The 15,663-nt window shown below is 39.2% G+C and overlaps 1 protein-coding gene across 10 annotated transcripts in view; it reads right to left on the reverse strand.

Moving 5' to 3' along the window:
• HECTD1 (HECT domain E3 ubiquitin protein ligase 1) overlaps positions 1 to 13,817 on the reverse strand; it is a 63,259-nt gene extending 49,442 nt beyond the window's left edge. For 9 of the 10 annotated variants that reach the window (XM_042047041.1, XM_042047036.1, XM_042047035.1 and 6 more), the window contains exons 1-2: positions 13,684 to 13,817; positions 11,348 to 11,622 (exon numbers count right to left, since the gene is read on the reverse strand). In XM_042047041.1, coding sequence (XP_041902975.1) covers positions 11,348 to 11,487 — 140 coding nt within the window. In that variant the 5' untranslated portion in view covers positions 11,488 to 11,622; positions 13,684 to 13,817. Of the gene's footprint in view, positions 1 to 11,347; positions 11,623 to 13,167; positions 13,191 to 13,683 lie in introns of those variants that run through there. The other variant, XM_042047033.1, reaches the window with a different exon arrangement.
• Between the last annotated feature and the right edge of the window lie 1,846 nt (positions 13,818 to 15,663).

Consider the following 15,663-nt stretch of genomic DNA (forward strand, 5'->3'; position numbering starts at 1 on the left):
AGCACCCCCAAGTCCTTCTGGGCAGGGCTGCTCTCCATCTGTTCATCCCCAGCCTGTGCTGATACCTGGGGTTGTCCTGACCCAGCTGCAGCACCAGCACTCGGTCTTGTTAAAACTCATGAGAATCTCATGTGCCCACTTCTCATGCTTGCTTGTTCATCCCCCTGGAGGGCATCCCATCCTTCAGTTGTGGCAACCACACCACTCAGCTTGGTGTCATCTGCAAATGTGCTGAGGGTGCACTCAATGCCTCTGTCTGTGTCATTGATGAAGATATTAAATAACACTTGTCCCAAAACAGATCCCTGAGGGACACCACTTGTCACTGATGTCCATCAGGACTCTGAGCCATTGAGCACTACCCTCCGGATGTGACCATTCAACCAATTTCTAATCCATCTAACAGTCCACTCATCGAACCCATCTCTCTCCAGCTTACAGAGAATGATGTTAGGAGGGAGCCTGTCAAAGGCTTTACAGAAGTGCAGATAAATGACATCTGTAGCCCTTCCCCTGCCCACTGACAGAGTCATTCCATCACACAGAAGGTCACAGCGTTGGTCAGGCAGGACTTGCCCTGAGTGAAGCTGTCCTGGCTGTCTAGAACCACCTCCCTGCACTCCGTGTGCCTTAGCACAGCTTCTGGAGGATCTGTTCCATGACCTTCCCAGGCACAGAGGTGAGGCTGACAGGGTGGTAGTTTCCATGGTCCTCCTTTCTACCCTTTATAGATGGGTTCAATATTTCCTTTTCCAGTAACTTGGGACTGCAATGACTTTTCATGGAGTCATAGAGAGTGACTTGGCAATTAAAAACAGAAAGGCAGTGGAGTGTCCTCTGGAGATAGACAGATTACACTCATAAGCACACACAGACCATACAGATAAATTCAGATTCTTTTGGCTTGCTGAAGTCCCCTCAGGCCTCAGCAGAGCATAAAGTTCCTGAAAAAAAGAGACCAGAAAGTACCAGTTCTGTCATTCACACAGTCTAGATGAACGGTTCAGCCGGCAATAGCAGGCAAGTAGGGTATATGAACACATCCCTGGTGCTCCAGCCATGATCTTCTCAAACAGGTGGCTAAACAATTACAGCATAAAATTGCCTAGCTGTCATTTTGAAGGACTTCAGTCTTTATGCTGTAGCTAACTTTTCTATCAATAACTGCATACAAACCAAAGGACACAGGTCAGCTTTATAGCGATCACCCTTTAATCCCCAAATCTGCACTAAGCGATGACATGGGGCTCCTGTGGTTGAAACTATGAGCATCAGCTCTACCTTGTCTCAGGGACAAGAACATGCCTGTGTGAGTAGTGCCAGAGAGAGAACTAGCAGGGGTAGCTGGGAACACCAGCCCCACAATGAGCGATCAGAGCCATATAGCAAATGCCCAAAGTACACCGCTCCCTTCTTTTCAGGCAGCTCCACTGGGGATTTCTCTGTGCTGGCATTTGATCAACAAAAAGAGAGGGAAAGTGTTGCCTTCATTCAGTGGATTGTCTTTATGCCTCAAAATTGTGAAAATGGGTTTTCAGAGTAGCCCTTGAGCCTTCACACAATCCAATCCCAAGTAAAGGCACTAAAGCATAAGCAAGGGGGAAGTACAAGTAAGCCTAAGTAGAGGGAAGAGAAATCCACTGCTTACCTAGAAGCAATTCTAGCAAACAGAGCAAGCACAGCACCTTTTCAGGACCAGCTCCTCTTTTTAATGAAGCATTAACTAAGCAAATACAGTCAACACCAGCAGGAACCAAAGAGTGAGTCAGACAAATCATGTTAAGTATGCACCACTATTACACCATAATTCCAAGGTAAATCCTTACTGGTTTTGCAGGCCAAAATGGATCAAAATGACCTAAAACTGCTTCAAATATTTGCTGTGGAAAATTAGGGCCCTTTATAATATAGACCTTATTGCTGTTCCAACTAAGACTATGCTCAGAACTAAAATGTATTTCAACAGATAGTAAAACAAAGGATTCCAGGAGCACCTATAACACAGACAAAGGCTGAACATTGGACTCAACTTTAGAAAACAAGTCTACATGGGAAAAACAAGGCTGTCAAAACTTCCTGGGACAGAAGGGAGGCTGAGGTCAGAGCTACAGCACTGAATGAACTGATGTGACAGGATAGCAACAAATGGTCAGCTTAAGTACACTTCCATCTACTGACAGATGATGCTTTTGATTTCCAAGAGAAAAATATACAAATAAACCTTCCATTACTACAAGCATCAACACCTACCAAGGAGAAAAAAAGATAAGGGCATAATTTCTAACTCATCCCAGTATCAAAATCCCATTCACATGTCTCTTTCATCCAGACCATATATTAACTAAAAGTAATGTATCTCAAAAAAAAAAAGAAACTATGACAGAAAAATTCTTAAAGTTGTAGGTGAGGAATCACTGTTCACAATGACCTATTTGCAGTGGAACAAGCAAAAAGATAACAGTGAGTTTTTAATACAGAAAATACTGTTCTTTAATAGTTTTTATTCCTTCAAATCAGAAAATAACTGCAAATCTCCGAAGTTCAGGTTTCTATTTAGGCCCTTCTTCTAATAAACACGAAAGTGAAATAAAAATCTTTTTAGATTTTCATTTCTAGGGAGCTGTATTAACATCACACTGGGCACTTCCTAAAGTACTTCAAATGCGTACTTTAGAAGAGTGATTAGGGACTACTTAGTGAATTAATAAGGTCATTCTGTGTTACTCCTTAGTGAAAGACGACTTCAAGTTAATGAGGTTACTCTACAACCCACACTACCACTCTTGCTAATTACTTTAAGTCTTGCAGCTCTCAGTATCCACCCAACTTCATTCCTGTACTCCCAGGAGAAGAGCTGCTGTTACTTACTATCTTCCAAGTTTTCCACCCACCATGTTTCAAAGATCTTGCTGAAAGACAGGTTTGTCCAAAACAGGTAATATTCCATATCAATATTTCCCATTTATATTCTGATCTATTAAGATTAGGGCACTAGAGCATTCTCTGTTCCCTGCACTGACATTAGGAAGTTAACCACATTTAAAAGTGCTGATTCTGTATAATTTATATTTAAATAAATACATTTATACTTTCAGTGTTAAAAGGAGTTATTAGGTTGTAAACAGCATAATACATAAATTCTTTAATATGTGTTCTTTCTCTGCAAAAAATTTACCTAATCTAAAAACTTTTTCTAAATATCATAATCATCTTGATGTCAAGAAAGTCTAAGAAAATTTGTCAGTATAATTATATTACTACAGCATTTACAGCACTATAATCAGCATAACTCCATATGCTGACACACTTCTGAACCTTTACACATACACTCACCTCTTTAGGAACAGAAATATCCATACGGATACAAAATTCTTAAATAGCTACAGCAGTAAGCTCCTGCCAGTACTAATCCCTAAACTCTAATGAAGTGACTCAGCTGATTTTACAGCTTGCCAATGTAAAAAGATACCAAGGAAGTAAAAATAGGCACTGTAAACTCAATTTTGTAACTACATTTCATATTTTAATGCACTTAAAATCTTTAGCTAAAACAAACAATAATGGTGAAGACTACACTACTGCTGTGCTTAAAAAAACCCGAAAGAAGGAAAAAAGACCAGTTCAGTTAATCCCCCAAACAGTTAACAACTACTGCTAGCATGAGGGTGTGTTACTCAATTCCAAAGTAACCGCTGGATTCAGCTGGATTCAGTTGATGGGGAGCCCCTGGCATGTGACAAAGCCTTCAGCGAAGCCGCCCTGTCCAAGACATGTGACTTGTGGCAGAAAACCAAGCTCAGCTGCCTGCTAGCAATAGCTGCATCTTTAACGCATTCCATCTGCTGAGACCAGTTAAAAGTGGGAAATAAGGAATGTATGTGTCTACACTCCTTAACATATAATAATTTTAAATATAAACTAAAGTACTGAAGTTAAATCTCATTAGTAACAGTTTTTGAGGGAAAATCCACCAGATAAACATTTACAACAACGTCACACAACTCAAACTTTTAAGAACATCCTGCACAACTGATTTTTCTTAAAGCAAAAGTAGTTTCAACTCATTTTTGATTAATGATTGTTTTTCCTTTCTGTAGTTCTTTCTACAGGAAGAGATCTCAGACTTTCCCTCATTGTTTCTTTCACCAAAAGGCTGTTTTTTTTCCAGATATGAACCAAAACCAACACAGAGTAATCAAGACCATCCACAAAAGAACCCACACACCTGCACTGCCTGTATGTATTCTTCTGCATTCATTACCAGAACATATTTTGCACTGCTTTCATATAATACTGTTATAATACAAATAAAATCCAGAAAACATCTACTCATGTATAAAACTTTAGACATACCATACTATATTTTAAAGGTACAAAGAAAAAGCAACTAAAAATAAACTGGCAATTTAGGAACTTTTACCAGAATTACAAAACATTAAAACTTGCACAACTCTGAATCTCTACTTCTGATTGCAATCAGAGCTCAGGCCAATAAAATTAAGCTGGAGAATTAACAATTCCATCCTGTCTCCATTCCAGGAGAAATTCCACTTTATTAGAAATTAAAAGAAATTAATTTAGAATTCGAATTTGACATTTAAAAACACTTTCAAACTTTCTTTTAGCTAAATAAATGACAGAGCTGAACCCTCTTCCGAGAGTTCATTATTAGGCAGGAAGACAATTAGTATTAGACATTTAGTATTCAACTACACATTCAATAAATATCAGTTGTGTAAAAAGAAAAATAAGAAAAATCCATATGAGGAAACAGTTTCCACAGGATAGGTATTTCTGTATTTCTAAATAAATTGTCATTTCGTTTATTCCTGAATTTATAAAGGATGTGCTAGGCTGCCTTTTGCATTTTTCAGCATCTTATAAAAGCTGTGCCATACCTCAGGGTAGTGATTCCACATGTTTGTTCTCCAGTCTCCACCATTTTGTAAATATTTTACAGAAACTTAGTCCACAATAGCTGAATAAATTAAAGAATGTGAAACTGCAGGTCATCCTGCCTATGATTTCCACTAGTAGTAACCTCAATTGTGCAAAAAAGGTAATGCTTTGAGTATGCATTACATCTGTCAACATTTCAAAAGGAAATTAACAATTAAAACAAAAAGTGTGCTTTTGTATGTGTGCCTAAACATGCACATCTCCTCACTAGCTTCTACTGGATTCCCAGGTGCCCAAAAAAAGAACTGACTTGCACAAGAAAACTTCCACTTCCCTTATTAGCAATCTACTTAACATCTGTGCTATCTATACCTCTTCTTAAGAGGCCAGTATTAAAATCACTTGACCAGTAGTCATGCAAGAAAGGAAGCCTGTGATTTGAAATTCCTGTAACATCTCTTTTATTGATCTCATCCAATCTATTAGGAGCTGACACTTTCAAAAGGTAATTAGCCTGCTGCCTTAACATTCTACACCCAACTTTTGCATAGTACTTGCAAGAATCACTTCAGTTTTATCTCACACACAAAATTCTGAACAAAACAAAGGATACTACTAGAAAAAATTTTTTTAAATGCCACACTAGTAAATAGCGACAATGTGATGAGTTGTCTGGACTACCCAGAGGCATGGGCTCATTTAAACAAAATGTGCTTTAACACACGCAGATGTCAAGTTACGGATCTTAGTCTAGGTAATACATTGAGCCATACCTAAGCAGCAAGCATTCACATCCTTGAAAGCAACTCTGAAGACAGATAACTAAAGCCACACTTACTGTACAAAGTTTTGGAAACATCTGACTACACTTGGCATGTTTAACTGTTAACAGTAAGTTAAAGGCACTAGTATAAACAGCATGGATGAAGGCAACACTGGAAAGTATTTCTGAAGAACTTGTAACCTGAAGAGCTAGTGAAGGGGAGGAAGATCAAGAGCTGATGAAATCTTTTGTGTGCAGGTACATTCACAGTAAGAACACTGCTGGCTTTTAATCTAAATAGGAAAAGGCAAACTGACTTCTGTCTCCAGAATGCGTAAGTCTGGCCAATTCATATGGAAAAGAGCAAGCAAATTTCAACAACAAAGACAGCTTAGGCAGCAGACTTAATAGCAAAAGAGAGGGTAAAACTTCGGTAGGATGCCCTCTCAGAAGCATTAGCTACACATTATGCTTGTATCAAACAAGATGCTCAATCCAGTAATAACCACATAAAATATAAGGACCAGGACAGAAGAGAGGACATCAATTCAGACTTAATCTTCCCTTCTGGCCTTTGCAACCATTAAGATTCTCAAAATAACTAGACAAGGTTAATTAATCTCCACAATACCAGTGATAGTGAGGCCATTAATTCCCATTTTACAAAGAGCAACCAGAAAGACATTAGTATTATAAAATTCTTATAACTGAAAAAGAGAAAAAACCAAAAACAACAACAACAAAACAGCCTTAAAAATCAGGAATAATTCTAAATATTACGTTGTAACAAGACTGCTCCCTGAAAAATACAGAGCACAACCCTACTTCCATCTCAGAAAACCACACTAAAGGATGCTGAAGATCCCGCTATATTGGAGGCCACAGAGTAATTTACTCCAGTGCTGGTATTTCACTGGTGCCATACCCCTCTGCCTTCATTAAAGGAAAAAAAGCTTGGTAGGAATCACATGAGACTTGCCATTATAAAGGTTACAAAATTTCATTTGGGAGAGATGTCTGCATTAGTCCAAACACTAAGAACATATACTCTGCATGGTTTAAAATAATGAAAGCCTATTGCTGACATCAATACTTATTCTGATTTACTCATTGCTGCACTCCAGCACAAAAGCATAACAATGGTCTGGCTTTATTTTTTCCTTAAAATAACAAAATGAGCAAATCTGTAGGACATAAAATGTGAAAACACCTTGGTACCAACAGAGCTGCTCTCTCAGCCTGTTAGTTCTTCCACAGTTGTCAGACCTGTTAAAGGGCACTTTACTGTCTGAATTACAAAGATGTTTTTACAGACAGCCCAGATTGCAAGTATATTCCTGAAAACCAGCAGTTTGGATTCCTATACCTATCTCTAAAAGAAGTATTGTTTTTCTCTATATATCTAACTTCGATTTTCTGGAGTTTTACAATCCTGATAAAGACAGGAGAACGTAGTTTTAAGCAATCAAGTGGAGGTAAAGCTAAACTGTTTCACATTAACAGTCTCACATCAACAGTCTTCGTTCACTAGGATTTCCTCTTCTTAGCAAATACAAGGTACGTTTTCCCTAGTGAATAGATACTTTGGAAAGAACAAGGTTTAGTGTGAATTAAAGTAAACATATTTGATTTAAAAAATAAACTGAAAGTATTTTTATTTTACACATTAGAACCCTAAAATATGATCCTTTGTATAATTTGCTTTTATTTGTCAAATGAGCTGGTAACTCCCGGTAATTTTTTGCTTACCAAATCTGCTCATGCTAAATATACAGAGGTGACTTACAGAGCAGCCAAAGAGGAAGATATGTTTTCTCTTTCTGAGCATTAATAAGGCCTATTTCATCTGCTGTGTAAAAAATATTTTAAGCAGGTCTTACTTTGTTATACTAGTGCCTTTTTCTACAACTTCTCATTGTAATTAATTGCTAAGTACTTTTACACTGACAGACAGCAACAGAAAGCCCAACCAGAAGAGTTCTAATTTTATTTCACCAAAAAAAGTGAGGTGAGAAAGTAATAAATTGAAACACCTATGTAGAAAAGGGTTACATTAATAATGTGAGATTGTAACTAAGAGCCTCTACATACATTTAAACCATTACAGGTAATTTAAAAGACCAAAAAAAAGTCCATCATTTCAATTCAGTTTATATTAAATGCATTCTTTAAACTTCTGTTCAAGTGGATTTAATACCACACAGTTTAACGACAATTTGGGATTAACACTTATAATCACAACGGTTTTGCTGCTTTACTCCATCTCAACTACTTAACAGAAGCTACTGGCTTTTGCTGGTGGTAAAATGTTAGCCATTCTTCATGCAAAGTGACTAGCAGTGTCTGTGACTCATTATCACCAGAAGATGAATATGCCACTGATTTTTGTAATGTTAACATATGAGTAACTTCCAAAATAATTTAATTGGATGTAATACGTAAATCTGGGAAAACATAAAGAAACATCAATTATTTGGCAGCACTACCTGTTAATCAGCTGCATACCCCAAAATCTGCTGTGATGCTGCTAGAACTCCACAAGAATATGAAATACACCACCCTGCACATGTGCCTGCTTCCAGTTTTGAGCTGTCTGAAACACTAGTTTCAATATCCATTACTCTTGTACAAAGGTAAATTATTAGCTTTATCACTAGCTATATCACTTCCTTCAGAACACGTTTGTGAAGTAACCCTGTTTCTCTACTGAAAAAATGAAGTACAAGATTCTGAATCCAACATTTCAATACTTTTTTTTCCCTCCAACTTTGTGCTTTCTTTGCTAAGTAAGATTGTATATTCCCCTTAACTCCTTAAGAAAGCAGTATGGAAAATGTGTTGTGGTTTTAGAGATGGTGCACAGCGCTCATGTCAATATTTTTAATGTGGTCTTGTTTCACAGCTTTGCCAGTCCTCACCATATGCAGCTTTTAATCACCAGACGTACTTCACTAAAATGATGAGCTTTTTCTTAGCTTACATCACAAAAGCAAATAATTTCTTATGTAAAAGTGGACTAATACTTAATATTTAAAGTCACTCTAACTACGCTCTGAAAAACACCCCATTTAATTCTCCAAGAAACTGTTTTAAAAGTCCATGTCACAGTTGTTGAGTTTCATAAATGAAAAATTTTCTTTAAAGCTTTGTCAACATATAACGAATAGCAATAAACAATTACAAGACCTTCAAATAACATGCGCACAGCATCCAAAAACTTGGAAATGCTTTCTTAGTAGACCAAAAAAAAAAATTTGTGAAGTCTAGAGGCTGGTTTTCTTACCAACAGAAAAATACATCTATGTTCTAGATCAGGCATGCACTGAAAATAGTTCCTGTAAAGTGGGGGTTTAGCAGCCCTTCTGTCACACAGTAGATCTCCTATTTCAGCAAACAATAATTCCATTAAAAAACAAGCTGAAAAGGAAGTGTAAAATATTACCCACAATTACTTTAGTTACCCTCTCAGCACATGACCATTTTGACTATTTGAACTGCCACTTGCAAAGATTTTAAAAATACTTTTCAAGATATCATCTATTTCTTACAGAGTTTCAAAATAAATAAAGTCACCTTGAAATGCAGGCACCCATAAGCACCCAAGACAATCACTGAGAATTTCTCCACTGAAGACTGTATACCTTTCTCTGTTTCTCCCATACTTCCAGTTATGCAGTTCCACCTCCAGTGCTCATCAGAGACCTCTCTACATGCTGTAACTCACTGTAACAGCAGAAAACTAACAAACTTCTTCAGCAGGTTTAAAGAGCAGCTTGCACTTCCAGGGAATTAGAGGAGTCCAGTAAGCCCTGACAGTGGCAGGAACACGAGTATGGTTGGGAGGAGTAAAAACGGTGGGTGATAAATGGGAAGAAGGTAACGAGCTACCATGTCAGCTCACCAAATACCATGGTACCAGATCATACACTTCAGTATATTCGCAGAACCAATAAAAAGTAGCGGTTTTAACATTATTGCAAAATCACTTCAACAGGCAGAGAACTTTGGTAACTTCTTCCCCTATTTACACTTCATTCTCTTCTATTTGAGGAAAACTTACAAGAGGAAAAGAAATAGAGAACTTAGACCAGTAAAATTAAACTATACCAAGATTCAAAAGAAAAATTAAAAGGCCAAATGGCATTTTAAATATTTTTTCTTTCAGACAAATAATTTTAAAACCCCAACAGTGCAGTAACAGAGCATTCACTATGTACACTTTAAGGAAAAAAAAAAGGCACTTGGACTATTTAATTAATTTATATTGAAATAAAAGTCTGTTCTAAATAAGATGCCTAAAACCCACACCTGGTTTATATTTTTAAAAGTTGACATTTCATTTCTGACTCTCAAATACCCAGAAGATAGCAGAATATCCTGAAGCAGGGAGTTCACCCAGATTCATCAGAAAAATTCATTCTTAACTACCAGGTTTTTTTTCTACAATGGTGAATTCTGAGGCTCGCTCCACCAGTATCAGTAGCATGAGGACAGACAGGGAAGTCGGATGGATCTCCCTACAGTAAGGCTCTTCAAGTCAAAATTTTACCTGTAAGCTCATCAAGGCAATGAACAGGCAACTTCAAATTCTAAAGCACTGTACAAAATTGTGCTCAATGCTCTACAACTACTACAAATCCAAATTTTAGAGATGTATTAATTTTACTTTTCCTGCAATAAATGCAGTCATGGGAACCGCTTCTAAGTGCTAAGTCTGAAAACTGTTTCCTTCAGAGCTACAAAACTAAAGTGTAACAGACGTCTACCTTCTCAAGTGCTTCCAAATCCACACTCCTAAAAAGCAGGATGTATCTGAAACACACTAGCCATATTTTATCATGAAAAGTGACAGCAATGAAAAAAAACACGGAAAGGAAGAGAGGCAAGAGCATGAAAATCAGAAGTGAAGAAACCAACGAAAAAAGTAAAAGTTGTGATTGTTTACACTTTTGCTACCTCTTCCAGACTAGTGGTGGGCTCTCACAGAAAGTAGTGTAACAGAAGCAACACTCAAGTAACAGAAGTGATTACATCAGCATTTTGTGCAGTGAAAAATATGAAAAGGATTGAGTGCAGGAACTGTGCTATATGATGTGTACAAATGCAGTTGAGAAGGAGGGTGGCATGAACAGCAACATGCTCCAAAGAAGGGGCAAAATATTTGTGTGAACAGTTTTTGTTTGTGATTTTTGCTTGGATTTACAGAACTCAAAACAAGCTACTATATCCCTTGATAAAAGTATTGTGAGAGTATGGATACTTAAATATATCTAGGTGGTCATTATAATCCTAGCACAAAAAAAGTTTTTCTCTACCACAAAAAGCCAAACCAAAACCAAACCACACACACAAAACCTAACAAAACCAAAACAGACAAAACAGCCCCCAACAACAAAAGGCCCCTCCCCCAGATCCACACCATTTAATTTAAAGAAATGTATTAAGAGTTGCAATCAGCTCCTCTGTCAGAACAGGCACTGTGTATCACCCAAACACCACCACACTTTTAATCAGACAAGGGTACTTCACGTGACATTAACAGAAACACTTGATTTCAGTGATCTAAACAGAAGTTCTGTTTGTAAAATGTTTTTGAGGCTGAAAGTTTCTAGGAATGTTAAATATTATAGTCAGCGACAGAAAGGGGAAAATAACATTCCATAAATGAAAGCCAAAACTACTTACGTTTCAAAACAGCGATCCACATTGTCTGACATCAGAAGTAGCATGCAGAGCTGTTCCAGTGCTATTAGCTGCATATCCCTTTCATCCCCCTGCCCCATCTGCAGCCATTCCAGCAACGTGTCTGGATCCACATCTGCCATGGTCTTTTATAAAAAAAAAGCCGCCTCCACTTCAATTAAAAAGTACCAAAAATATCCTTTAATTGTTGAAGCCAGACTAACTTCAGCACAATTAATTTCTCTCTTCAGTCAGCCTCACACTTCTGCAGTTTTCACCTGGCAAGAAAAAGTAAAAAAAGTAATCATCATCACAGTCTTGTCATTAAACTTTCCGTATTTGCTCCTCTCTAAAAAGTATAGCATATGTTTGGGCTGAAATTAGGGAAACTTTCACATATTTTATCAGCAAAGGGGTTTTTTTTCAAGCTTTATAAGCTAATGAGTTTGTTCTGTTTTGAGGATAACTCAAAATTAAAGCTAGAAAAATTGTGCTTAACCCTTTTGTGTATTCTTCAAGCTAGGAGAAAGAAAGTGATATCTTACCCATCCCCCTCCTTTAATATCACTTTATTATAAAGTGTTCAGCTTTATGAGAGATGGATTAACTCCTCATGAAAATATGCAAATACAGAAAGATAGTGAATTTCACATTTTAAACAGAAATCCTTAAAACAAAAAACTGAGATGTACAATTACAGACTTGCAGAATTTATGGAAACCTTTTATGAATCCTTCATCTTTTAAAACAGCATTCAAACATAAGGAAAATAGTTTTTTTATGTCAAAGGATAAAAAAGAGAACCTAAGATTCAGTTCCATTTTCAAGCGTTAGGGGCTTGTTGCATTATTTGGGGATTTTTTGGAAAAAAAACCATTTAATTCAAGGCTTTCCAAAAAATCTGGTGAATAATTCAAATAATTCACGTACATATAAGGAAAACAACATTATTTGCTGGCCCAATGCCATAGTTGGGCATGCTGAAGACCAAAAAAGTCCCTTTAAAATGTTAAGATATTTTTGACATATGTGCTTTCTTTTTGCTTTGCCTTTAACAAACAGTCAAATTCACCTCCCTTGCCCAAGAACACAGCAAACATGACTATTTTTGTATAAAAAGTAATGGGTTATAAACCAATCCCTCTAAATTAGACACACAAGAAAAAAACCACTCTTTTAAAATACAGTTTATGGAAGAAGAATTAGTTTACGAAACTCATAGGTAAATATGAGATACTGGACAGTGTCCCCACAAACCGGGGGGAGGTGATGTGGGAGGGAGAAGCTTGATCTGGACAAAATCTGCCTACTTGTTTACTTGCTGCTAATGAGTTAATAGTTAAAAAATAACTCCATCAAGGGCATGTCTACGAAAGAGAATCAGAAATTAGTATTATATGAAGGAACATACACCGAATCAGCAATGCTCTTTCAGAATAGCTTCGAATTCAAAGATGTGACAGAAGTATAACAGAGAGGATTTTTACATAATTTAGGGTCATAATATTACAGATCACTGAACTACTGCTTGCCAGTTATATATTTGATATTATCTTACTCTAAAAAGTAATTTAATATTAGTAAATTTATTTTCTGTATTTTAAACAATGCCTATGATTCTCCAAACTGTTTACAGACTACATTTCCTGCTCTGATCCTAAATAAAAATACTTTAAGCCAGTAAAAGTGGGATCGTATTGTAAGTATTCTACCTCTCCTTAACACGACTAAATCGTTATTTCCGGGAGCGGGGAAACGGGTGATAGCGAGAGAAACAAGAAAATTAAGAGACAGTGAAAGTAGGGTAAGTTCGACGCAGGCACCTGCTGCTCTCACATCCCAGACGGGCTGTACAGGAACCACCGCGCAGAACACGGAGCGTGGCGAGGGGCCGGAACTCCCGGGAGAGCCACACCAGAGCAGGGGCCAGGCCGCAGCCCAACTCATCCCGCGCCGCCCGGGCCTGCTCGCACACACCAGGCGGGCCCCGGGCCCGCGCGGCGCTTTGGGCCCCTTCCCCACACGGCGCCGCCCGGGGCACGGGAGGCACCGCCTCCCCCTCCTCGCCGCCCCCGCACGGGGCACCCGGTGGCGTGAGGGGCTCCCCGGCAGCGCCGCCCCTCTCTGCCCCCGGCCCCTCGTACAGACTTTCCGGTCCCCGCCGCCTCCCCCCCGCCCACAGCTCCGGCCCGCTCCCTCCCGGCCCGACAGGCCCGGGCAGCGACGCTCGAGTTCCCGGCGAGCCGCAGGCCCCGCAGGGTGACCCGGCCTGGCTGCTCGGGAAAGGCGCCGTTTCCCAGCGCCGGCCGGAGAGGCCCCAGGCCACCCCCGCCACTCACCTCAGCCTCCCGCAGCCTCCTCACCGGAGCCGAGCCCTACTCAGCGCCGCGCCGACACCGGGACAGCGGCGCGGCGGCGGCAACCCAAGCCCCGCGGCAGGCGGCGGCCAGCGGCATCCATGGCGCTCCGCCCGGTGCGGGGTGGGCGGGCGGGGCAGGAGACGCGCTCGGGGCGGAGCTGAGGCGGCCGAGCGGCCGCTGGGGGCGCTGCGGGAGCCTCCGCGGAGAAGGTGCCGCTCCCGCGGGCCCGCTCCGCCCCGCGCCGCCGCTGCGGAACTGGGAGAGAGGTCCCGGGGAGTCCCGGTCGCGGCCTGCCCGGCGAAGGGCCCTCGTCGGCTCGGATGGCCTTTCCCTGGATGCGTGGGGATTTTTTTTTTTTTTATGGTTTACAGGTCATTTTATTTCTTGCCGTATTCTGATTATTTACTTCAATATAATGTCTTTACATTTACAGTGGGGCTTATACTTTTCAGGGACCACTCTTGAAAACGCTTTGATCCCTCTCCAGCACCTCCATTAAGGGGGATCTGGTGAGCAGATTTAAATGTCGCAGTACTGGGAGGAGGTTTTAGGTTGCTCTTACCGAGTAGTGAGTTTGAAGTGCTGCAACTACGCTGTGTAGCTTGAGACACCTTTTGCAGTAGAGTAGTCCGCTGCCATACGTGCTGCAAAATGCTGTGCAATTACCTTGCAAGTGAGCAAAAGACAAAGGAAGCAAATTGCTAGAAATTTTAAATGAAGGATCTTCAAAATAATTTCCTTGTCTGTAGGATGACATGTTTTGCAAAGGAATTTAAGCCTATTAATATAAGTACAGTAAATAAGATTATTGTACATTTGAATGTCACTCCTACCTACATCATAGACATTTCCTGTAATTAGGAGGCTAAAACTACACACTGAACCAAAAGGCAATTGCAGTCATGCTTGGTTAAAACTTGCCAAATGCCGACATTTTTATTGTTCAGTATTATAATAACACCTCTAGAAAGTGTTGTCTTTCTTGGTGCAGGTTTTACTCAGAACACAAGAACAGTAGTTCTTTTGTCTCTGTGTCTGATTTCTAAGGCAGCTTAGCCTTCCTGTCTTACCGTATTACATCTCTGTTAACTGCAACTTGCTCCAACCCAGCCGAGATTTACATGTCCTTTGCCTGTGCTTGTCCTTCAGAGGTCAGGAAGACTTCTGATATGCATAAAGTTAAGGACACAAGGCAGTAGGAGGACTGAGTCTACAGTCTTTTCATTTAGAAACTTGGTCTTCTTTAACTTTTCACCAGTGCAGAAGCAGCAGAATTAGGCCAAACTTAGGACACCTGCATTTGCTAAGTGACCTCACTCTTGTTGCATGATGCTAGAACAGTTGCCTTTGCTTTTTTTGTGAAGAAAATAACGCTTGAGTGTGACTGACAATGCCTTTGGAAATTAGGCCACATAGGGTCAACCTAGATTGATCTTTGTCGAGTGTTATATTGAGCAATGACCACCATTTTTGCTGAGTATTTGCCTGAAAATTAAAAATTGGCTTTAAAAGAGAAAATGTCAACACAATTCAGTTAAAGCAATATTATTAGTTTCTTCTGAAGACCAAAAATAAGCCCCAATTTTTGATTGTAAAGAGCAAAAACTTTGAAATCAAACAAGCATTTCACTCTTTTCACATAGAATGATGTTTCTGGTTCACGTGTCTGGAAAGATACATGGTTATTTGTGGACAATATGAGGATATAAAATACAGATCAATTTAGGAACAAAATCAACACTTTAAATATTGTACTTGAAAAGAATATGAATCATGGATTTAAAGTACTATTAAGCAGGAATACAAAACTTAAAATACTGGAAATAGCTTTCAGTGCTGTACATAGTTATTTCAAAATGGAGAAACATAAATACTTCTATGTCCTGTTGCTTTTATTGCCCAATTTCATATATCCATTTTTTTTTTACTCAAAGAAGTATACTGGAATCAGGATCTTTT

The sequence above is a fragment of the Corvus kubaryi genome, unplaced genomic scaffold (assembly GCF_017639235.1).
Source record: "Corvus kubaryi isolate FWS band 111438036 unplaced genomic scaffold, C.kubaryi_AGA036_p1.0 66, whole genome shotgun sequence".
NCBI lineage: Eukaryota > Metazoa > Chordata > Aves > Passeriformes > Corvidae > Corvus > Corvus kubaryi.